Here is a 25,379-nt window from a genome sequence, read left to right as displayed (position 1 = left end):
ATTAGCATGTTATCTCTCTCATTAGAATGTGATCTCCTAGAGGGCAGAGACTGTGTTTTTGTGCTTAGCACAGTGCCTTGCCTATGGTAAGCACTTAATGTTTGCTGGCTGACTGAAGGGTGATAAAGCTTCATCCTTTGCTTAGAGATCTCAGCATCAAAGAAAAGTCCATTTAGGCTGATATCTCTGTGCTTCTCAGCCCCAGCATAATAGATTCAGGAAATGGATTCTAGAGCATTAGCAACAGTATTTTTCACACTTTAAGGAACTTTTCAGACCCCTTAGAGGAGATTGAATGAGTCAAAGCAAACTTACATTGGCGCTAAACTCCAACCTCATCAGAAACCAGAGCCTCTAACATGTTAGGTCAGCCTGGGCTCTGTTATACCTGGATGAGAGTCAATCTTCTTCTGTCATGTTTACCTGGACCCATGGCCCCCTCTGCCCATAGTGATTTGAAGGGAAGTGACTCGAAGAATCATGCAGCTATGAAACATTACAGTTGGTAGGTTATTTAGAACATAAGATGTTGGGGCAATCGATGGTGCAGTAGATAGAGCACCAGTCCTGTAGTCAGGAGGACCTGAGTTCAAATGTGGCCTCAAACACTTACTAGCTATGTGACTCTGGGCAAGTCACTTAACTGCAATTGCCTCAAAAAATAAAAAAAGCATATAAGATGTTAAAGTTTGAAAGAGGTTTTGGAGCTCTCTCTCATTGTACAGATGGAGAAACTAAGGCCTAGAAAGAGGAAGTGACTTGTCTACATGGTCATACAGTGTTTGTGGCAGAGTAGCACTGACCCTCAAACACCACTTGGCACCCTCCCACTTCTGTGGCCTTGGTCATATTGCTTACTGTTCTTAGCAGTAATTCTCTTCCCACCCTTCTGCTCCCAGATGAACCCTCTCCATCCTTTAACTCTCTTCATTGTTGAGATATAAATGCCTATCACATCCATTTAATTCCTCAGTCCTTAAAAAAGAACTTTTATTGCAAAAATAAGAGTTGAGAGAAATGTGATTAAACTATCATTTGTTGTTGTTCAGTCGTTTTAGTTGTGTCTGACTCTCCATGACCCCATTTGGGATTTTCTTGGCAAATATATCTGAATGGTTTGTCATTTCTTTTCCCAGTTCATTTTACAGATGAGCAAACTGAGGCAAACAGGGTTAAGTGACTTGCCCAGAGTCACACAGCTAGTAAATGTCTAAGGTTAGATTTGAACTCATAAAGAGGAGTCTTCCTGACTCCAGGCCCAGCACTCTATCCATTGCACTCCTAGCTGCCTAGACTTGTCCAAGAACTTAATCTGTCACCTACTAGAGCAGTGTTCTCTACCCTGAACTTGATTGGAGATGCCCATAGGATGGAATGGAGTTAAGCATTATTCCATTCCCCTTTCAGGAAAAAGTATGTCTTGTGTTCTGATCAAGTGTTCAGAGGGACTCCAGGGAATATTGAGAACCATTTCCTTCTGCCAAGGGGGATAATTTGCTAGATGAAAAAAAAATGGTATATATCTCCTTAAAAGGGAAAAAGAACCATATGAAAATCAGCGAGGCTTGGTGGGGTCTGGAAAAATACTCATGTGAAGGTGGTTGCTAACGGGAACCAAGCTCCTGAGTGTCTCTGGCACCAAACCCATCAGGTGGTCTACAAATATTTCTTTACAAAGGATTGAAAAAACTCAGCTTCTGAACAACCTTAGAATCATCATTTTTACTTACAATATCATGATGAGGAGGGAAATCGAAGGTATATTCATTGCTGAGCAGTCTGTTATACTTGTAGTCTTCATGGGGCTGGTGCTCATATGCCCCATAATAGTCATAAGGGAGGATCTGGGAAGATAAGAGAGGTGAGATTCTGGAGAAACCGTGGAGATGGACCCTGGTGAATGAGATGACAAGAGTGCGTCTATCTGTTTCCACCTGGGCAATCCTTGGCCTTTCTGCATTTTCTCTTTTTGGCCTCTGTTCAAGCTTTGATGTCTCCATCTCACTTCAGCTATCTGCTAATGAAGCTCTTTGTCCTTTGTTGACACTTCCCTAATTTCCCCTGCTCATTTTACCAGCCCTGTCTGAGCCAAGCTAATTCTCACACTGGCAAAGCTGCCCAACCCTTCAGTAATCTCACCTCCAATTTCAGCCGCAGTGCCACAGGTGCAGGCTGAAAAGAAAGCTGCAACTCACTGAAGGCTCTGCTACTTATACAAAACATGTCCCCAAACTCCAGGGGCTCAGCAAAAACAGTCTGCTGAAAGAAGTGGGGCTTAATGTGGGGCTCCTTCTCTTTAAATGAAGAGTCAGCCTTGATTCTTCACCTGGCAGCGTGCCATTGTACATGAGACAGAAATGATGGCACTGGGGCATTGGTCAGCAAGTGAGAGAGTCATTGTGGAGATCACTGACCTTCTGCATAACAACATTGTACCACACAGGCTGTGGCCCTTCAAGGATGCATGTGTAGGCAGAATGCCTCTCACTGCTCAGCTAAGAAGGATGTTCTGGAAGGGGTTGCCTGGTATAGTGCAAAGAGTGGGGAGAGAACTGGAAGCCACACCTGTACTCTACCCCCAACTCTGCCCCAACTGGCTTAGACCTCTCGGGGTCTGTTTCCTTCCCTGCAAAATGAGGTTGAACTAGATGATCTCACAGATCTCTTTTTTACTCTAAATTTCTACTCTAAAATTCTTTCTTACTCTAAAAATTCCATTTTTCTTTAAATTCTGTATTATTCAAAGAGATCCCCAGGTTCTCAGGAGCTAGATTTCATGATGTTCCTCTCCCTCCTGTGAAGGCAGGGCATGGAATATTACATACACATACAACAACCCTAGTGCTAGGATTGGAGTCAGAAGACCTGAGTTCAAGTCTCAGACCTGTCACTTGCTAGCTGTGTGACTTTTGGCAAGCCACTTCATTTCTCTATCCTCATCTATAAAAGGAAGGGATGGGATTAGGCAGGAGTTTTTAGCCTGGTGTCAGTGAACTTGTTTTTGAAAATATAGGTAGACAGATAACTCTATTTCAATATAATTGGCTTCCTGTGCAATCCTATTGAGAGAAATTGTTATTAATAACCAAAGATTTGGGGAGATACAGAGTTCCCCCTTTGTCTATAGTCCTCATTTCAAAGTTCAGTCTCTTGAAGGACATTACTGATAATGAGATTGAATGAACTCTCCTCAATCTTGGCCAGACCCCACCCAACCTTACAAGGAATTTATCTAAGGTGGGAAGCCCATTGTATTCTACTCTGGCTTAAGTGGGGATAAATTCTTTGGTTAGATTGCCCAAAACTGGAGATGGTCTGAGTGTAGAGACTGTCTCTTTGTCCTAGAATGAATGACATGATGTCATTCTCTCAGCCCTTCATTGGAGTGAGCCCACTTCTCATTGTAATATTCATTCCCCTTCATTAATTATTAACCAATTAGAATTGATTGCCACCCTCAGGAATACCCATTCATCCAAGGGCATATAAACTGTGAGCCCACCCCCATGAAGGGTCTTTGGCATTCGAGAGTACCACTGGCCTCTTTTATTAATAAAACTCTAGCATTAATAAAATGATTAATTACCCAGAAATTATATCTCTTGAGCCATTTAAATATCACACTATATATTTTATTTTGTGCATTTTAAAATATAATCCAGAGAAGGGGTCCATAGGCTTAGCCAGACTGCCAAAAGGGTTCGTGACATGCAAAGAGGAAGAAAGGAAGAAAACAAGCATCTATTAATTGCCCACTATGTGCCAGCTCTTTGCTAAGTGCTTTGCAAATATGATCTCATTTAATCCTCACAACAATCTTGTGAGGTAGGTGCCGTCATTATCACCATTTTATAGTTGAGGAAACTGAGGCAGGTGGAGATGAAGTGACTTGCTCAGAGTCCCATAGCTGGTAAGTGTCTGAGGCTAGACGTGAACTCAGGTCTTCCTGACTCCAAACTCAGGGCTCTATCTTAACAAAAGGTGAGGAACTCCTGGACTGGATACCTTTTCAAGGCCCTCATATTTCTGTAAATAATGAATAATACATTTAAATGGATAAATGAAGGATCTGTGATTTTGTCAGTATAGTTGTTCAATCATTTCAGTTGTGTCTGACCCTTTTTGATGCCATTTGGGGTTTTCTTGGCAAAGGTACTGGAGTGTTTGCCATTTCCTTCTCTAGCTCACTTTACAGATGAGGAAACTAAGGCAAACAAGATTAAGTGACTTGCCCAGTTAGTGTTTGTGGCTGAATTTGAACACAGGTCTTCCTGACTCCAGGTCTGGCACTCTATCTACTATGCCACAGTATTGGTAAACACCAAAAGAGATTAACAGTCCATATATGGCTTACCCAGTGTTTAACACAATGCCTTGCACATAGTAGGTTCTTAATAAATGTTTACTGATTTATTGAAACTCTGAAGTCCAAAGTCCAGCTAGATGGTAAGTGACTCGCTCAGAGCCACACAGCTAGTCTCAGAAATGAGATCTGAAACTAGGTCTTCCTGACTCCAAGCCTAGGACTCTATCCATTATTATTTTTTTTATTTTAACCCCTTTCAATAACTGGAGAGTGATAACATCTGTATAGCCCTCTATAGTTTTCAAAACACTTTCTACAGATACTGACTCAATTCAGCATAATACCTGTGTGAGATAAAGTGGAGAGAGAAGGGGAATCATTGGTTTCATTTTAAAAGTCATAGGACCGTAAATTTAAAGCTGGAAGGGCTCTCCAAAGTCACCTGGTCTAATTCCTCTATTTTAAAGATAAGGAATCCAAATGACTCATTGAAGATCACATGGGTAGTAAAGGGCAAAGTTGGGATTTGAATCTCCCAGAGGTGAGAAGGCAGGCAGGTGAGGGGTGTGTTGGGAGAGAGAGGAAGAGGAAGACTCATCACAGTATACTGATTCAGTGGGGACCACTGCAGTCATCAGATTATGGACCATCTCTAGTTCTAGGTCTGAATTAACTGCCAAATTCTGTAATTATACTTACAGGAGCTGGTCCCTGTGGGCTAAACCACCCAGGTCTCTCCCAGCCGTGCCTTTCCTGGAATACACACCCCTGCTGGAGGAGCTCCTAGACAGAAAAGATGAAAAGGGAGGTGAGAGTAAAACATCTTTCAACTCTGGTCATTTTAATAGTTAATCAGGTATGAATTCACAAAATGTCAAAATTAGAAGAGGGCCCGGAGGCCATCTAGCTCAATCCCCTTGCTTTACAGTTAGAGGAAACTGAGGCAAGAGAAATGAAATAGTTGGATCAGTTCACAATTCCATCAACAATGAATGTGTCCTTATTTTAAGGGGGGGGAAAAAGGTGGGTGGGAAGAAAACTACATGATAACTTTATTTTATATTTAAAAGGAAAAGCAAGTTGTACCTAACAGATTTGCAGTTTTGTGTGCAATCATCTTTTTTATTATACTATATTATGGAAATGTTTTTTTATTCTATAAATTTAAAAAAATTTTTAAAAAGAAAAATGACTGGCCAGGGTCATGCAGTAAGCTAGGGACAGTGCTAGGACTAGAACCCAGTACTCCTGACTTCCAGTGTAATGGTCTTTCTGATTGGGGCTGCTGAAGAAAAACTTGAAACTGTTCTGTTTTATTCTGAGGGATTTTTAGGATAGGAGGCAGGACTAGGGAATCTTTACTATATTGGGAAAGGCATCAGGGAAGTGGGTTTTAAATGGATTTTATTCCATCACTGCTTCAGAACAGTCCTCTGAAATGGACTGATGTTGCTGGGTTCTCTTGGGAAGCTGTTACCATATCTTCATGTTCCTATTTGCGTCTACCACTAATGAGAATCCAAATCTGGGGAGCGTGCATGTTCAGTGCATTTTTCTAGAGGAAAATTTGTTTCCTTGAGGGATAAACTACATCGCTGTACAACATCAAAGACTTCCCACACTTCTACAGATTTATGTTCAGAAATTGATCCATATGCTCACAATCACGGAAGGTTCGGACTGGATAGGGCCTTAGAATAAAGAATGTCAGAGCTGGAAGAAAGTACTAAACACAGAAGATCAGAACTGGGAGGGGCCTTAGAACACAGAATGTCAGAGCTGGGAAGGGCTTTAAAATATGGAATGTCCAAGGTGGAAGGGATCTTAGAACATACAATGTTAGAGCCAGAAGGGACCTAAAAGATGCTCTAATACAGGAAGGTGAACCCATGGATTTGGGGGGGGGGGGATTGCATCTTTATTTTTGTTAACTTCTAAGTGAAATTTAGCACTTTTTAAAATAATGAATGTTTAAAATATATTGTTTGGACAAGAGATCCACGTCACAAAAAAAAAAAAGGTTAAGGACTCCTGATCTTGCTCAGCCCTCTGATTTTGCAGATGAAAAAGCCAAGGTCAAACACATGATAAGAAGCAGATCTAAGGTTCAAACTCAGGATCCCAAATCCAAATGTTCTTACCACTATACTGTGGCCGGACTTTTGAAAACAGGAGAAAGGGCTGTGGAACCCATAAAATGGGAGTGGATAAGAAGAGGTAAGAGGAAGGCTATATATGAAAAACAGAAATCATGCTGCATAAAGCCTAGTCTATATCACATTCAAATAAGAAGTGTAAGTTAAAGGGATGTGGGGATACAGAGCACTAGTCAGAGGACCTGGTTTTGCATTCTGACTGATACTTATTACCTGTATCATCTTGGGCAAGTCATTTCACCTCTTATGGCCTCAGTTTCCCCATCTGTAACATGCAGGGGTTGCACCTAAGTCTAGAGTCACAGAAGCTCAGAGGTAGCATCTAGTCCAACCTATAACTGACCAGGAATTCTCTCTCTAGCAAGTGGCTACTCAGCCTCCACTTGCAGGTCTCCAGTGAGAGAGGACTTACTACTTCTTAAGGCAGCTCATTCCACTTTTGAACAGCTCTAATTTTTAGGAGGGCAGCTAGGGGATATAGTGGATAGAGCTCTGGGCCAGGAGTCAGGAAGATCTGAGTTCAAATCCAGCCTCAGACACTAGCTGTGTGACCCTGAGCAAGTCATTTAACCTTGTTGGCCTCAGTTTCCTCATCTGTAAAATGATCTGGAGGAGGAAATGGCAAAACCACTCTAGTATCCTTGCCAAGAAAACTCCAAATGGTATCATGAAGAGTTGGACATGACTACAAAACAACACTTTTTAAAAATAATTTCTTCACATTGAACCTGTATCAACCTCCCTATACCTACTTCTGCTTTCTAAAACCAAGAAGAACAGGACAAATCCCTCTTCCATTTGATAGTCTGTGTCTGGCAGAGAGAAAACTCCAGTAGATGACATTATTGTCTCCCATCATTACTGTGCCCATGCCTCTGAGCCAGAGTTTAGCTCTATTGCCCAAATCCTCCTCCTTTTCCTTTTTCTACCTAGGTAGTCTGTAGGACACTGACATGGCATGGTTTTATTTATTCCTCCATTGGTCCTCACCCTGGGGTCTTCTGCCATACTGTCCCCCTCCGATTCCTGGATTTCTTCACAGGAGTATGTCTTTCTAACGTATAATGCCACTCCATTCTTCCTTTGAGCTATTCCATTCCTTTTGCGTAAGTTCTTTCCTTACAGAGCCATATTCCAGTCATGAGTTATATCCTACTGAGTTTCAGGAATGTCTATGAAGTCAAACTCACCTCCTTGCCTTGGAATCTCCTTTTTTTTTTTTTTAACTGTACTTGGGGTATATGTGTATTTATATATGTACATCTACAGCTATATCTATATAGGCAGATCTATCTATAGCCCTATTCAGAGAGAGGAGAGAGGTAGAGAAACAGAGAGAGCAATACAGAGAGAGAAGGAGAAAAACAAAGAGAGAGAGGAAGACAGAGACAAAGAGAGCAAGAGACAGAGACAGAGAGAGAGGAGAGAGAAACAGAGAGGGATACAGAGAGAAAAGGAGAAAGAGAGATAGAGAGAAAGACAGAGACAGAGAAAGAGACAGAGATAAGGACAGAGAGAGACATGGAAAGAGAGGAAAGAGAGAGACAAAGAGAAAGACAGAGAGAGATACAGAGAGAGAGAAAGATAGAGAAAGACATAGAAAGAGAGGAAGGAGAGAGACAGAGACAGAGAGAGAAAAGAGAGAGGAAGACAGAGACAGAGAAGGAGAAACACAGAGAGAGACAGTCAGAGACAAAGATAGAGACAAAGACAGAGACAGGACAGACAGAGAGCAAGGACTGGATTTTACTATTGCCTCCATTTTTATAAATTGTCCCATGAATCTTGTTCTCCTTTGATACTCTCATCTTCATCTGCTCGTAATGTATCCTAGTCTCTGTGGTGCCTGACTAGGTAGATAGGTGCTGGCAGTTTTTTCCCTCCCCTCCAGTTTTAAATGTTATGAAATCCATGCTCCTGTGAATTAATAATTCTCCAAGGTAGGAGGGAGAATCCAGCCCTTTCCATGTCACATTTAAGTAAAATAGTGGCATTTATTGTGGAACATGTTTGAAACAATTCATTTCTATTTATAGCCCCAAGAACAAGTTCTATTCTTCTAAATCTCGAAAGCAAGCTGTCACTCTCCTAATGAAGCTGCGTTCATTAGGCATCCCAAGAGACAACAATCCCTAGTGACTCTGGGCTACAGAGGCACAGACTGGTGTGGTGACAGGCCCACTCAGGTAGGCCAGTGCTTCTTGTATGTGCAGAAGCTGAGACCTGGTTAGTCCCAAGAAATGAGCAGATTGACGCCCTTTTCCCCACCCCCACATACACACAGCCAAAACCTTGATGTCAAAAGGGAGAATCCGCGCAATTCCTCCGTTCTCTTCTTGGGAATCTTAACCTGGGGGTATATTCATTGGTTCATTTGTTCATTCAACAAACATTTATTTATTAAGTTCCTATTTTTCCATTACACCATCCTCCATGCTGGGAGAGGTGCAAAGTTTAGCTAAGGTATTAGATAGTCTCAGCCCTGGCAGAGCTCACAGCTAATTGTTAGATAAGGGACAAACACTGATAACTGCACCTTATACTATTATGAGATTACAGAAGCATGGATTCATGGCTGGAGGGGCCCTGAAAGGCCATCTAGTCTAATCCCCTACTCCACGTGAGAAAACCAAAGTCTAGAGAGGTTGGGCGCTTTGCACATGACCGTACAGGTCATGTCAGGGGCAGGACTTGACATCAGGCCCTTAGAGTCCAGGACCAGTATTCTCTCCACTGTATCACGGTGCCTGGTAACATCATAAGCGCCTCAAGGAGGTCAAAGGGAAACCAAGTGCCGTGTGAGGTCCCAAAGGGAAGGCTGTTGTCCAATGAGCAGGAATCCAAAAAACGTTCCAGACTTGGGTATAGAGGCATAAGAGCATATTTGGGGGATGATGAGTAGAATTTGACTACAGCAAGAAGTTGTGTCAAAGGGAGTTTTGAGAGACAAAGCTAGAAAAGAAAAGCGATTCAAATGGTGCAGGACATTGGCAATTAGGAAAATGAATTTAAACCTCACCCAGTAGACAGCAGGGAGCCAATGAAGATGTTTGAGCAGAGGAGGGACATGGCTAGATCTATAAATGTGTTAGAGATTTAGGATGGTGACAAAGTTTAACAACTTTCGTACCCTAAGTCAGCACTGATGGTGATCAGAAATCACACCCCCAAAAGGTGGGGGAGTCCTCATCAGAGATCCAGCACTAGAAGGGACCTCAGAGACCACCTAGTTCTTCCCCCTCCCCTATCATTTTACAGATGAGGAAACTGAGGCCTAGGAAGAAAGAGTGGTTCTCCCAAGGTCATGAAAGAATTGGCAAAGTTAGAATGTGAACACTGACTCTACATCTAATCCCCTTTCCCCTGTACCTCTCTATTTCCTGCTCAAAAGAGTCTGGTCAGAGTCACAAAGCTATAGTCACAGCATGCCAGGGCTGCAATGGGCTTTAGTTCAACCTTCTCATTTTATGGACGAGGAAAAAGAGCCCCTCTGAATCCAAGAGAGGGGAAGGGGCTTGTCCGAGTTTATAAACCCAATTAGGGACAGAGCTTGAATTAGAACCCTGGTCTATTGACTCTTAAACCTATAGTCTCATGCTGCATCACATGGCAACCCCATACCTCATGCAGCGGGTCTCTCCTCATATTTCGGCCAGCCAGGGGCTCATCGTGGGGGAAGACGACAGAGTAATTCTTGGCGTATGATTCATGACTCCGCTCTCGGATCCAAAGGCGGTTGTCGGTGAGTGAGTGGTGAAAGCGCCTGAGTCACAGGAAGAAAGGGGGTGATCATTAGCGCACCAGTGTAGGATGGATGAATGGCCCTGCAAGGACCAGGCAAAATCAGAAGCTTCACTGGGGGCAAATAATATTCTAATCCCTGGGAGAAGCGAGGCAGTGATAATAACTCACATTTATATGGTGTTTTAGAGTGTCCAAAGTGTTTTTCTCATAACCCTGTAAGACTTGTTTTTATAGATGAGGAAATTCAGATTCAGGTTATATCCAAGGTCACTCTGCTAATAAATGGTGGAACTGAATCCAGGTCTTCTGAGTCTATGTCCAGTTCTCTTTCCATTATACCACATTGTCTCTCTCGGAGAAAGGAAAAAAAATAACAGGAAAAAGCCGTGTCCAACCAACTTTCCTATTGTTTATCATTTTTAAGAGGCCAGTCTTGAAAGAAGACAAAGAAGAAGACAATCCCACTGCACCCCTTTGCAGAGGTGGGAGATCCACAGTTGTACAAGGCACATGGTTTCACCCTTTTTTTGATGTATTGCTAAGCTATGCTGATTTTTTAACTCATTTTTTCCCTTGTTTTTGTCTGTGAAACATACTACTTATTATATGGGATAGCTTAGGGTGGGGAGAATACTAGAGAAAACTGTGATTATATAAAAAACAACAAAAAAATCAATAAAAAACTTATTTTTTAAAAATGTTAAAGAAGCCAGAGAGGCTGGGGTGGGGTGGGGGGATTAGGGTGGGGTAGAGGGGATGGTCTTAAAAGTCAGGAAGTTTCTGTTGTTCAGTCATTTTAGTCATGTCCAACCCTTTGTGACCCCATTTGGGGTTTTCTTGGCAAAAATACCGGCGTGACTTGCCATTTTCTTCTCTAGCTCATTTGACAGATGATGAAATTGAGGCAAACAGGGCTAAGCGACTTATTTGACCAGGGTCACATAGCTAGTAAGTATCTGAGGACAGATTTGAACTCAGAAAGATGAGTCTTTCTGACTCTAGGCCTGGCACTACCTAACTGCCTAAAGTCTGGAAGACCTGGGTTCGGGTCCTATATCTTATACATACTAGCTGCGTGACCATGGATCAGGCACTTACTTCGGATGAACTTGTGATCTGCATCGGTGGGAGGCAGTTTCCACACTGGGCTTTCACCACCACAACAAAATCACAAGGCAGTCCAAAAATAAAAACAAAACAAAACTGACGCCAAACAATAACAACAACAACGACAAACCCACCCTCCAAAACAGGAAAACAGCATGGTAAAAGGCGCAGGTGAGGAAACACGTCTAGATAAGTTAATCGACCAGCCCAACATGTGCCGACGAAGAAGTAACGAAACTGGGGAAATAGCAAAAAACAAAATGACGGTGACAGCAAAAACAAACGGGGCTCTCAACTCCCAGAGCAGGACTTGGATTCTGGGAACACAGTACAACGCTTCCTTAACAGACTCCCGGATCTATTTATTCCCCTCTGAACTTCTTCCTGCCATCTCCAATGTCTTCATTTGGCCCTGGTCTTCCTCCTCCACAAACCCCACCGTGGTAGTTCATGGGAGTATCTCTCAGCAGAGATCAGAAGTTTCTCTCAGACTCTGAATCTCCTCCCTCACCTCTCCCTCCTGGCCTAGAAAAACACTAGATAGAATCTGGGTGGTGGCTTTGATATAGAATGGCTAATTGGAACAGAAACAAAAGTTAACGAAAGGATCTCTCAGAAAACCCTTTGCAAGAAAAAAGGTTCATTACTGAAGCCTAAGAGAGTCTAGTGTAGTGAGAAGAAAAGCAGGGGAAGAAGGAGAAAATGATCTGTGCTTTCAACCGATGAATTACAGCCTTCTGGGACTGGGTTGGTCCCCCTTACCATTCAATTGTGTGTCAAATGAGCATCATTAGATAGAGTGGGATATCAGGGTGTTTTGTTTTTATTTCTGAAACAAACTGAGTTCTGGGAGTAGAGTCAACACTAATGAGTATCTGCAACTGGGGAAGAAGGGAGATATACGAACCTTTATTTCTCTCCTTAGTGTCCTCATGGAAGTAGAAGTAGCTACTATAGGATGGAATATTAGGACAGCCTGGTACAATGTAAAGAGTCTTCTATTTGGAATCAGAGGATCTGGATTCAAATCTTGACTATGCCGCTAACCTATCTGTGTGACTTTAAGCATATCACTTAATCTCTATGGGCCTCAGTTTCCTCATCTGTAAAATTGAAAAGAAGTTGCACTGACTGATTTTTAAGGTACCTTCCTTTGTTCAAATCTAAGATCCTAGGAAAATTTCAAACAAGGACTTAGAAAATGAGGGTTAGGGCTTAGAATGTTAACTCTCAAAGGGTCCCTAGAACATGAAATGTTAGATTGTAAAATGTAGAATGCCTGAGCTGGAAGGGATGTTGGGAGCTATCTTTTCTTGTTGTTGATCAGTCATTTCAGTTGTGTCCAACTCTATTCATAAGTCCATTTGGGGTTCTCTTGGCAAAGATACTAGAGTGATTTGCCATTTCCTGCTCCACTTCATTTTACAGATGGGGAAACTGAGGCAAACAGGGTAAAGTGACTTGCCCAAGGTCACACAGCTAGTAAGTGTCCAATACTGGACTTGAACTCAGGTCTTCATGACTCCAGAGCTGGTGCTCCCCCCATTGTACTACCTAGCTCTGTTATCTTCCATAATCCTCCATTTTACTAAAATAAAACTAAAATCCAGAAAGGACAACTACCTTGCTGAAAGTTGGACAGCAATTCAGAACCCAAGTCTCATGATTCTCACTCTATAGCTTTTTCCACAATCTAAACCTAGTGTTGTCTTCTGTAGAGAATCACTTAGTTTCTTGAGGGTCATTTATGGGCTCAGTCCTATCCTAGGTATTAGCGGGAAAATATATACAAGTACAAGCTGAAGGAGCTTCCAATCTACATGAGCAGCAAGGGGGAAACTGAATGATGAGACTAGAACAGGCAAAGCTGTCTATTTCCATGTCAAGCATCACTGAAAAGACAATCCTTGGCTGTATGTCAGTTTTGTTTGGGATGTTCTGGATGTTAGCCTTTGTCATATAAATCACTGAGTATTCAAAGGGACCCTAGAGGCCATTCAACCAGACTTCTCTCTGAAGAGGAGTCCTTTCTACAGTATCCCTCACAAGTGGTCATCGAGCTTTTACTTCGAGATTTCTATCATGGTGGCATATGGTAGAAAGGATACAGCACAGGAAGACCTGGGTTTGAGTACTGACTCAGACACTCACTAGCTGTGTGACCCTGAGCACATGCCTTTTGGGTCTCCATTCCCTCATTTGAAAATGAGGGAGATTGGACATGATGACTTCTGTTATCCATTCTAGTTCTGAATCTATGATCCCTTGATGGAGAACCCACTACCTCCTGCAATAACCCATTCTATTTTGGATTTTTTTAGGCAGCTTTTTTTTTTCCTACTGGGACAAAATCTGCCTCCCTGAAATTTCCACCCATTGTTCCAAGTTCTGCCCCCTGATGCTAAGCAGAATAAATATGTTCCTTCTTTTGTATCACAATCGTTCAAACAGTTGAAGATAGCTATCTGGTCCCTGAAAGTCTAAAATATCATGATCCCATGTTCTGCCCTTTGTTCTCCTCTTTAGATTAACTAACCCCAGTTCTTTCTTTTATGGGGCAAGGAGGTTTCTGTCCCCCTCACTATCATGGTGAACAGAATATGGATGACTTTTGGGAGTGTGCCAGGAATCCCCAAGGATCCATTCTCACTTGACTGAAATGGTTCCCTACCTAGTCATGGATGATGACCTCTTGAGGTCCTTTCCAGGTTCTATAATTCTTAAACTGACCAGGGGTACAAAATGTGGTCTGTCTAAAGTGTTTCACGTTGAGTCTCTGCATAGAGAACAGGTTTTTTAAAAATTGCTATTTTTCTAAACAATCAATCTAAAGTCTCAGGGAGGGGTTGCAAGATTCAAATTCCTCATCCCTGCCCGCAGGGCTTGGGTTAGCATCGCCCGGGTAACCAATGGTTTCCATGGCTCTGGGGCTCATAGATGCTGTTTCCCTGCAATTGCTTGCAGACGTCATTGCTACCAGGAGATTTGAGAGGCTTCAGCTGTGACAGACTCTAATTAGTGACTAATCCGATGTTAGTACACGGGAAGCTAACAGGGCCCTAGGTAGTGCCATCATCCTTCTTGTGGCCAGCTAAGTGTTGCCATAAGGCTGTTCAGTCCCCTCCTGTGGCCCTCCAGCCTTTAGTGGGAGTGGGAACAGCTCCTGAGGGCTCATTTAGAACAGGACGGGTACCTGCCAAGCTGTTAATACCATCTAACAGCTTGCCAGTCTGGTTTTCTCAATAGGCCAATCTGCCTGGAGCCAGATGTGTGCTCAGTTGCTAGGGCTAAAATCAAATCACTCGGCACAAGCCACGTGAGGGAAAGGCTCTCAGTAACCCTTCTGCTGGGATGCTCTCCTGTAGGACATCTCTCTGTCCCAAGCAGAGTGATCTGATCACCGTCATCTGAACTTGACTCATGATCGAGTCAGACTCCCCAGGTTCAATCTCGGCTGGGTCATTTCCTTACTACCACACTACCCTTGTGACCTTGGCCTCACAGGACCTTATCAGTTAACCTCTTTTCTTCATCCATAAAATGAAAGGGACGAAAGGATGAGCTCTAAAATTCATTCCAGCTTGAAATCCTCTATGTTCGTCTTCTCCCCTGGGCATGCTTCTTTCCTCTTCTACGTCTACTTTGCTTCAAGGTCTAGCTCAAATCCCCCTCTTCCATGAAATTTTCTGTGATCACTCAGCCCACAGTGATTTCTTTTTCCTTTGGCTTCCAAAGCAAGCTTCTTCAAAGTGCAGACCCTCCTTAACGGATGACCCCAAGAGGGTGTGTGTTTAAGCAGTGGGAAGATATATTATAACCTACCGCCCACATGATGGCCAACCGTACCTAGCTTTATCCCCCAACTCTCCTCCAGTCTGTCTTTGCCCCTGCTGTGCAAGTTCCAAACTTAACCTTTCTGAGCCTGAGTATTAGCCCCTCAAAAGGCAGTCATAACCTAAGCACTATGGGGAACCCACAGCAACAGCTGCACAGGTGCCACTGGGAAAATTCCCCTTGCCCCATCTCCTAGATCACCTTGTGGCTGCAGCAAGGGCTCCTAGGAGGGTGGGCACCAGTGAATAAGAGCCCTCCTCTCCCCTTTTCTCATTTCTAGTAGTATGGAATGAACCCCACAGGATGAGCAATTGTGGATAAGTCACGATATGCACTGAAGATCTCATTATATTATCTTTCCCTCAGAAGCCCATCTTTCTTCTAAACTTCCCTGCTACTGTTATGGGTACCACCATCCTTCCGTCCTCCTAGATTAACAAGTGCAGTGCCATCTTCAACCCCTCACTCTCCTTCACCCCTAAATATGTGCAGTCAGTTGCTTGATTTTGTCATTTTTGCTACCACAAAATCTCTGAATCCATCTCCTTCTCTGCTCACACAGCTACCACCTTAGTTCAGGCCCTCATTCCCTCTAATGCATCTGTCTACCTCCTCCATGCATTCTTCCTTCCCACAACTGGTAAAGTGATCTTCTGTTCATGTCACCCTCCCACCCCCAGACAACAAATTCCGGTGGCTCCCTATGACCTCCAGGATTAAATATTATTTCATCTTTATCCCATCCTTTTTGAACGTCTATTTTTGTACCTGTTTTTATAATATATGCATTTATTTGTACATGTACACAATTTGCAAATAAGTAAATATACACATATTAGAAGTGCATGCTCAAAATTCTTTTAACTCATAGAGATGTGTGATCAAAAAAGTTTAGAGACCACTGTTTCAAAACTCAAAAGTCTGTCCCACTCACTGGGACAATGTCTGCATTATCGTTTCACATGTGTGTCCTTACAAAATGGATCGTAAGTCCAGTAAGGGTAGCATGTGTCATATATTTGACTCCTCCAGAGCCCCAAGCACAAAGGCTTTCTGAGCTTAGTAAATGGCTTCTGAATAATTGATTCTAGTTTTTTAGTAATCAGGAAATGTCACATCTTTCTAGTAGGGCTCAGAGTAGATGGAATCTTTGAAATTTAGTTAAAAACATTGACTTTTCAAGGACAGAAAAGGGGAAAGTGTGGGTAGACAACAGTTTGTGTGGGGAAAGATCTGAGGCTTTTGGTGAATGCCAAGCTCAATACGAAATAACAGTATGATCTAAGAGAAGTAATAATAGTTACATTTATACAATGCTTACTATGTGCCAGGCACTGTACTAAATACTTCACAACTATTATCTCATTTGATCCTCACAACACCCCTGGGAGGAAGATGTTATTATTATCCCCATTTTACAGATGAGGAAACTGAGACAAATAGAGGCTAAGTGACTTGCTCAGAATCACACAGCTAGTAAGTATCTCAGGTCAAATTTGAACTCAGGTTTTCCCGACTCCAGGCTTGGCTCTCTATCCACTGTGCCACTTAGCTGCCCGTAGGCAACATCACATAGTGGGGACAGAACGCAGAGGGTTCCCTAGCTTTGAATCCTACTTACTGGCTGTGTGACTCCAGGGAAGTTATCTAACTTCTCCTAGCCTCAGTTTCCTTACCTGTAAACTGAGGGCACTGGACTTGATGACCTTTCAGCTCTAAATCTATAATCCTAATGATCTGGTAGTTTAAAAAAAAAAAAGCTAACCATTTTAGACTGCATCGAGAGAGGAAGTGTCCAGGACAAAGGAGGTGATCATCTCAATGTAGAATCCCTAGTCAGATCATTTAAGCCACACATTTTAGGATAGCAATCGAGAAGGTGGAATATTTGGAGAGAAGGGCAACTAAGCTGGTGAGGGAACTAGACATCATGCCATAGAAAGAGTCACTGATGAGACCAGGGATATTTCGCTTTGAGAAAAAGACTTACGGGGGCAGCTAGGTGGTGCAGTGGATAGAGCACTGGCCTTGGAGACAAGAGTTCAAATCCTGCCTCAGACACTTGACAGTTACTAACTGTGTGACCTTGGGCAAGTCACTTAACCCCGATTGCCTCACCAAAAAAAATAAAGAAAGAAAATAAAAATAAAGAAAAATTTAAAAAAAAGACTTATGAAAGCTAGTCCAGATGCTATCAACAGACAGATGGGCACAGGAGCCCTGGGAGAGGCAGTATTCCCCAGATCACTGGTCCTTCTTCCAGCTCAGCCCTTAGAGCAATCATCCAGGGAGATACCAACCAACTGTTCCCCACAGGGCAGGCAAGCTAGCCTAGCTGAAGCTGAAGGCATCCTGAGGGAGGGACAAGAAGTAGAACATGCCAGACAGATCAAACCACCACCACCACTACCACCACCTTGACCACCACATCGCTTCAGGCCCTGATGAAGACAGCCCAAAACTCCGAATGCAAAAGCCCTGGGAATAGCATTGCTCCCAGCCCAGCACTCTCTGCCCTCATCCTGGGAAGCCATCCCCACGGGGATGCAGCTCCTGTACATACTACAGTCACAGCTACTGAGGAAAGTTCTGTCCATTGAAGGTTTTGTTAAATATTTCAAGAAAAAAAATGGATATGATTTTATCAGCGGAAATGACATTAAAGAAACAGCATTAACATCTGCTTTGCTACTGCACCCTAAGGACTATAAGATCTTTCCATCTGACTTGTAGCTGAAACCTTCCAGATGTGTTATTGTTCCCATTAGAATGTGAACTCCTTAAAAGCAGGGACTGTCTTGCTCTTCTATTTGTATGCCCATGCTTTGTACATAATAAACATTTAATACATGCGTCATCCCTTCATTCAATCAATCATTCATTCAGATACCTTCAGGTAGCTGAAAGATTCACCCCTACAAAAAGAATGAGACTTGTCTTGCTTGGCCCCGTAGAGTAGAAGTAGGATCAGGGAGAAAAAGATGAAAAGAAGCCAATAAGGCAAATCTTTCTAACAATTAAAGTCATACTAAAATGTAATGGATGGTCTTGGGAAGTAGTGAATTCTCATTCACTGGAGATCTGTAGGATATAGCAGTATAATTGCTTTAACAACAAAAATAATAATAGTTAACATATAGCACTTTTAAGTTTACAAAATTTGTGTGTATGTTATCCCATTTGTTCCTTACAACAATCCTGTGAGGTAGGTGCTTTTATTATAATCCCCATTTTACAAATAAGGAAACTGAGGCTGAGAGTTTAAGGTTATACAGCTATTAAGTATCTGAGGTAAGATTCAAACCAAGTCTTTTTGATCTCAAGTCTAGTAATCTATTCACTGTGTCTACTATAGATGTCAGGTATATATTCTTATTCAGGTACCATTTGGACTAGATGACCTCTAAAGTCATTTTCCAACCCTGATATTCTATAGGTCTCTAGTTCTGCCTTAGTCACTTGTTAAAAAGACTGTAGGAACTGTGATTGATATGTATATATATGTATATATATATATATATACAAAATTTTTATTTATATTATATACATATATATATTTTAGGGGGAATCAAGGTACTTTCCTGATGCTTATTCTCAGGGTCCCTAAATTCAATTTATCAAGTACAGAGCACCTACTGGTTCTCAGTTCTGTCTTCTTGGCTGACAGGCAATGAATCATAGAATCTCAGAATCCTAACAGCATATAATATCCCTGACAAGTGGCTATCCAACCTTCCCTTGAAGACCTCCAGTGACAGGGAATTCACCACCTCACAAGGCAGCCTATTCTGCTTTGGGACAGTTTTAATTATTGAGAAGATTTTCCATACATGTGGATGAAAATACCTATCTACAACTTCCAGTACTGCTCCAAGATTTGCTCTCCTCCAGGCCCAAGCAAATCAAGTCTAGTGCCTCTTCCAAATGACATCCTCTCAGCTATTTATAGATAGGCTCTAAGCCCTCTCTTCTCAATACTAAATATCCCCAGTTTTTTTTTTTCCAACTAATCCTCAAATGGCAAGGCCCACCATCCATCTTCTTACCATCCTAGCCATTCCCTGCTGGGCTTGCTCTGTTTTGTCAATAACTGTTCTAAAATAGGATGCCTAGAAATGAACACCAGAAACTGTATGAGAAGGAAGGAGAAGGCGGAGTTCCTGCCCTCAGGGATCTTACAGGATAATTGGAGGAGCACAACAGTCACGGTTGTGTAATAGCTAAAACAACAAAATGTGCAAAAGAGAGGGAGAATTCTGCACATACTTGGCATGCTTTGTATTTACTTATTGAGTACCTAATTTTCCCATAGACTGAGACAGAAATAAAAAAGCAAAGAATTTTAAATTGGCTAGCCAGGCTTTAGTCCCTGATACACAGAGCCCTGGAAGGAATGTGTCTATTCAGCACAAGAAGCAGAGGGAAGGAACTCTAGACACTGCGGGCCCAGCCACTACCTTTATCAGTCTCCTGCAGCAGAAAGCCACAACCCTCATGATCACCATAAGCTAACCGACCTGAATCCTAGTGGGCTAAGAGGAATGGGGGACGGAGGATGGCAGAAGAGGAAGGAGGGTAGGCATCACTTAGTGGACTGGATTGGTGCTATTTTGTTTAGCTTTCATAAAAAATGTGGGTGAGGCAGCATGGTATAGTTGGTAGAGAACTGGCCCATAAGCTCAGGGTTCAAGTCTTGCTTCTAACACATAATGATTGGGTGACCCTAGATAAGTCACTTGCCCTCTCAGAGCTCTAGGTGGGTCTCTCAGACCATAAGCAGCTTTGGATGTGTTGACTTGAAGTGGCAGAGGAAATTTTCTCCCTATACAGATGAAATCTCAGGTCCTATATTTTTAAAAATAATAAGAATTTCTAACTTGTACGGACTGATGCTGAGTGAAGTGAGCAGAACCAGGAGAATTTTGTACACAGTAACAGTCACGTTGTACAATGTTTAACTTTGATAGACTTAGCTCTTCTCGGCAATGCAAGGATCTAAGACATCTCCAAAAGTCTTTTGACCGATAATGTTTTCCACATCCAGAGAAAGGACTATGGAATTTGAATGCAGATTGAAGCATACTATTTGCTCTCTCTTTTTTTTTGTTCTGTTTTGTTTTGTTTCTCCTTTCTTGTGGTTCCTCCTATTGGTTCTGATTCTTCCTTACAACATGACTAATGTGAAAATATGTTTAATAGGAATGTATATGTAGAGCCTATATCAGATTGCACACCACCTTGGAGAGGGAGATGGGGAGGGAAGGGGAGAAAATTTAAAACTCAAAAGCTTATGGAAATGATGGTTGAAAACTAAAAATAAGATAATTAATTAAAAAAATAAATTTTTAAAAAAGAAAGCAGGAATTTTTGAATTTTTGAAAATATGAATTTCCTTCCTTCTGATTTTTCTTTACTCTTGATAGATGAGGACAAGGAAGGAGGAAAGATTGGATGGAAAATCTGTCTAATCAACAAGCATTTATTGAGTGCTTACTGTATGCCCAACCTATGGGGAAGACAAGAGAAACCACATGACCTATTCACAAGGAGCTTATATAGACTCAAGGTGGGAGAGTACCTGATACTTCATTAATGAAAACCGATTTTTTTTTCAAAGCACGCCCGTTGTTTCAGCTGACTGTCACAAATGTTTTTGTAAGGCAGGCAAAGTTCAGAAATCACAGGATCTGAGCTGGAAAGGACCGAATAGGTCATCTAGTCCAAATCCCTTATGTTATAGATGGGCAAACAGAACCACAGAGGAATGACGCGACCGGTCCAGAGTCAGACACAGGCAAGAAGTAGCAGGCCCGGAGTTTGATCCCAGTCCTTTCAAACTCCCATATCTAGCCCTCTTTCCATAGGCCCACACTGTGTGTGTATTATAATGCTAATTTTATGGAGGAGATACTGAGGGTCAAGGAGAGGAAATGACTCTTCTTGGCTACCCAGCTTGTCACTGGCAAAGCCAGCATTAAAACCTCATCTCCTGATGCCCATTCTAGGACTCTGTATCTCCCCCTGCTCTTGCTCAGTAGACTGAAGGGTTAGCGTAGAGTGTGTGACTAAGTCACAAGAGGCTTCTCTGGGGCACTGGGGAAGGAGCACAGAGGACCTCAGTCACTCAAGGGGAGAAGAATGAGGACCTCTGTCACAGAATCCTAAGAAATCAGTCAGGAAGCAATAGATTCTAGGACGGGGGTGGGGAACCTGTGGCCTCAAGGCTACATGTGGCCCTCTGGGTCCTCAAGCTCAGCCCTTTGACTGAATCCAAGCCTCAAGGCCACAGGTTCCCCACCCCTGTGGGGAAAAGAGGAGAGGGTGACAGACACTTCTAAGAGTAGGACAGCTAATGGCCTTCTCCCCTCTTACTGATGAGTTTTGAGGATTCGTGGGGGGGCTGAAGGGAGGGAATATGACATCTTAACATCACTGGAAGAGACCTAAGCGGGGATCTGCCGGTAAATGTTTAACAGGGTACCCTCCCCTAGAAAAAAGTACACATATCATACTTTTTAGTTTAGTCAGCATTATTAACATTTTCTCCAACACTTTCCTAAGCCTAGATAATCACAAAACAGTAAATCAAGCCTGGATTTGTAGCATTTATGATTTCCAAAGTGAAAATGCCATATTGAAAATTGAATGATTTATCTGGAGCCAGTATGATCTCACTCTAGCACACCCATCCCCCTAAACCACAAGGACCTTTTTGTCATTTTTAAGGCTGCAGGGAAAGATAAGCCTTCATTTCATTTGAGCAACTGCTTTGGCCTTTCATTTGTCAGGGTTTTTGTAAGGACTTTCTACTTCACAGCCTTTCCACGGCATTCTGGGCCCATTCCCTCTTGGGCCTCTCCTCCCAACCAGATTTCCCCTTTAGGGTTACTAAAACTAGAAGGGAAGCAATGAAATGTGGAATGGTAGATTAAAAATGCTTTTAATTCCAGTCAGAGGAATTGGGTTTGAATCCTGAATTTTTTGTTTACTCCCTATGTGGCCTAGGCAAGTTAGCTAACCTCTCTGGTCCTCAGTTTCCTCATCTGTAAAATTAAAGGGTTGGATTGAGCAATGGGGTATGGTGGAAAGAGCAGTGATTCTGGAGTCCAAAGATCTGGGTTCAGATCCTACCTCTGGTGCTTACCTGTTAGGCTCCCTGGGCCTCAGTTTCCTCATCGATAAAATGAAGGAGATAGACTAGATGACCTTTATGATCCCTTCCAGGTCAAATTTTTTACTCTTAAAAAAACATCTAATGTCACTCTTTTCAACAGATAGTTCTGCTCTAGGGTTGGCTATTAGCTGGCTGAATGACCTTAGGAAACTCACCTTCCCCTCTCTAAAAGGCCTAGTCAAGAAACTAGCAACCAGATGACCATGACCTTTGCCCAGATTATATTCTGGATAGGCTCACCATCTGTGAAAGCTGTAGTTGCAGAGATGGTGAGATCTGATTCTTGAGAGAGAGGCACTATTTGCTAAGAAAAGCCAGACTGTGAATAGAGCTGCATTTTCCTTTAAAAATAAAAAATTGTAAAGACAATAAGCACCAGGAGATAAAAGATATAATTAGCCGATGAAAGCTCCCAAGTACAGGCAGCTGGTATTAATGTTTGCAGGGCTCCCAGAGCCTGGGATGAAAGGTGCTGCAGACTTACAAGTAGGAGCAGCTTGGGCTTAGGAGGATGAGGGTGGAGGTTGTTGGCAGATTGTGATAAAGGAGACCAAGGCAGTAGTCAAGCTCTGAGAAACAAAGGCAGTTAGTTTAGTGTTGAGAGCTGCTGAAGATAACTTTGCCCCAGGGCTTTCTGGGCCATTGGGGTCACAGGACTGTAGGAAGGGCTCTCTGAGGCCTGGGTCCTCATCCATATTGCTGCCAGTTCTCTTGAGATTCAATAATATCAGACCAGGACACCCCGTTTTGAGCAGCAGCAGCTGCTTCCCCCGCAGCTACAAGACAGGTTTAAATATTTTATTCTCCTAAAACGTTGGCATGTAAATATTTCAGTGTAGGAAAGAAAGGGAGCTGTTTGAGGATAGAGGAGAACTCCTGATGAGGGGGTGTTCTTAAAGAGGCTGGGTGGAGCTGCTGGGCCCAGTATTGGTCCTGGCACTGAGGATGTGTGTTTTGGAGGGGGTGTGGGGTGGGAGTTTAGGGTGACCCAGCCAAACCGAGTCTAGTCACAGCCTTCCCACTGTCTGACCCGGGGCAAATCATCCCCTGCCCCCACTCTGGGCCTCTGCACTGATTTCTCCATCTGGTAAATGACATGTTATATTAAATAATTTCTAAAGTCTTCTTCTCAGCTCTAGCATTCTATGTAATGTAACTCACAGGTTTGTTGAGAGAAAGGAGCTTTGTAAACTTTAAAGCATCAGAGAAATGGGAGCTATAGAATTCACACTGTTGCTATGTCCTAAGCTCAAGCATTCTATGTTCTGTGTTCCAAGGGCCATTCCAGCTCTGGTATTCTGCATTCTTTGTTCTAAGGGCCTTTCCAGCTTTGGCATTCCACATTCCAAGGACCAATCCAGCTCTGACATTCTCTGCTCTGTGTTTTAAAGTCTCTTCCAAATCTGACCTTCTAAGTCTTATGCTCCAAGAACATCTGTGATTCTATGATCTAAGGGCCCTTCTAACCTGATATTCTATGCTCTATACAGCTTGGTGGCTCAACGGATAGAGCAATAGACCTGCGTTCAGATTCAGCATTTATCATTTGCTAGCTGTGTGACCCTGGGCACACCTATCTCCCAGAGTTGTTGTGAGGATAAATGAGATAATATTTATAAAGCACTCTGGAAACCTTAAAGAGTTATATAAATGCTATATCTTATTATTATTATCATTATGAGCTCTCCTAGCTCTGAGGTTTTATGTTGCAAGGGTTATTCCATCTTCTTCAATTTGTATTTTTGTGTTCCAAGGGTCTTCCCACCTCTGATATTCTAGGCTAGGATGACCCTGCAGCATCTTAACTACATAACTGTTTCTTATGTTCCAAAAAGATTGGCTTCTCTCTGATGGTAGGTGATGGCACTGTCCTCAGGCAGCCCCCTGCTGGCAAGTAGCAGCTTATGCCCTGTGTTCCTCTTATTCTGTGATTGCAGTGGGAGCTGGGGTGGGGTGGGGTGGGGGGGAGCAGAAAGGCATCACGTTTGCCATCCTTTTGTCTGTCTATATCAGCTGGAGGGGGGTGAGGAGGAGCAAAATCCTCTCCCTTAAAGTGATACATATTATGCAGTTAATCACATTGGCAGCCTAGCTAGGGACGGGATGGAAGGTCAGGGGGTGGGGGTAGGGGGTAGGGCAGGGACTGGCTGCTTGAGAGATGTTGCTTCAATCAGATAGCAGATTCATCTCTGCTATCAATTTAGGAGATTAGGCAGAGCTCTGATTGAACACCATGAGCCAATCTAATTACCCTGGCCTGGCCGTCACTTCAATCCCTCTTGTCCAACAGAGGATGTTTGCAATAATGAAGGCAATGAGATAAACTAAATGCGTAAATTCATTAAAACTATTAAGTGCAATTGATTTGGCTTTTTCCCAGAAAGCAAGACAGTCAGCTAGTGTATCACCTAATGAAAGGTTCAGTACCCATGCCCCCAGGTCCCAGACACCTGGGTTCTGACTGGCTTCCAATATGCCCACCAGCCTTGTAAGCACCCTGACCTAGGTAAGTGGGGAATACAAATCCCTCCCATCAGGGCCTAATTTAAATCCATTATCCAAAGAAAATACTTCTTTCCCTCTTTAATTGGAAGAAAAAGGAAAGAGAAATACTCCTTTGCCATAGTTTTTCCCCTACAGTCTTTTACCACTACATCTGTGGGGCCATAGGGAAATCACCCCACTTCCTTGGCCTAAATTTCCTCATCTGTAAAATAATTTGGACTAGATAAATTTCCAAGGTCTTTTCCAGCTCTAATCATAGGACCATAGGATCACAGATCCAAAACCAGGGGGTACTTCAGAAACCTTTGAATCCATTTTACAGATGAGAGACTCATCACATCTGACCTGAACTGTTGAAACAGCCTCCTAATTATTTTCCTGGCCTCTAGACTCTTCCTTCTCTAACCCATCATTGCATTTTAAAAAAATTTTTTTTTAAGCAATTGGGGTTAAGTGACTTGCCCAGGGTCACACAACTAATAAGTGTCAAGTGTTTGGTCTAAGGCCGGATTTGGACTCAGATCCTCCTGACTCCAGAGCCAGTCCTCTATAC

The 25,379-nt window shown here is 42.7% G+C and overlaps 1 protein-coding gene across 1 annotated transcript in view; it reads right to left on the bottom strand.

The window, feature by feature from the left end:
* Positions 1-25,379, bottom strand: part of SARDH (sarcosine dehydrogenase) — a 141,014-nt gene that overhangs the window by 78,940 nt on the left and 36,695 nt on the right. Inside the window, exons 11-13 of the mRNA XM_027869641.1 lie at positions 10,084-10,225; positions 5,006-5,089; positions 1,731-1,844 (exon numbers count right to left, since the gene is read on the bottom strand). Coding sequence (XP_027725442.1) covers positions 1,731-1,844; positions 5,006-5,089; positions 10,084-10,225 — 340 coding nt within the window. The remainder of the gene's footprint in view (positions 1-1,730; positions 1,845-5,005; positions 5,090-10,083; positions 10,226-25,379) is intronic.

This window comes from Vombatus ursinus, unplaced genomic scaffold (genome assembly GCF_900497805.2).
Source record: "Vombatus ursinus unplaced genomic scaffold, bare-nosed wombat genome assembly UNPS02014793.1, whole genome shotgun sequence".
Lineage (NCBI taxonomy): Eukaryota > Metazoa > Chordata > Mammalia > Diprotodontia > Vombatidae > Vombatus > Vombatus ursinus.
Note: the sequence above shows the minus strand (reverse complement) of the source record. Positions and strands in the feature narration are given on the sequence as shown.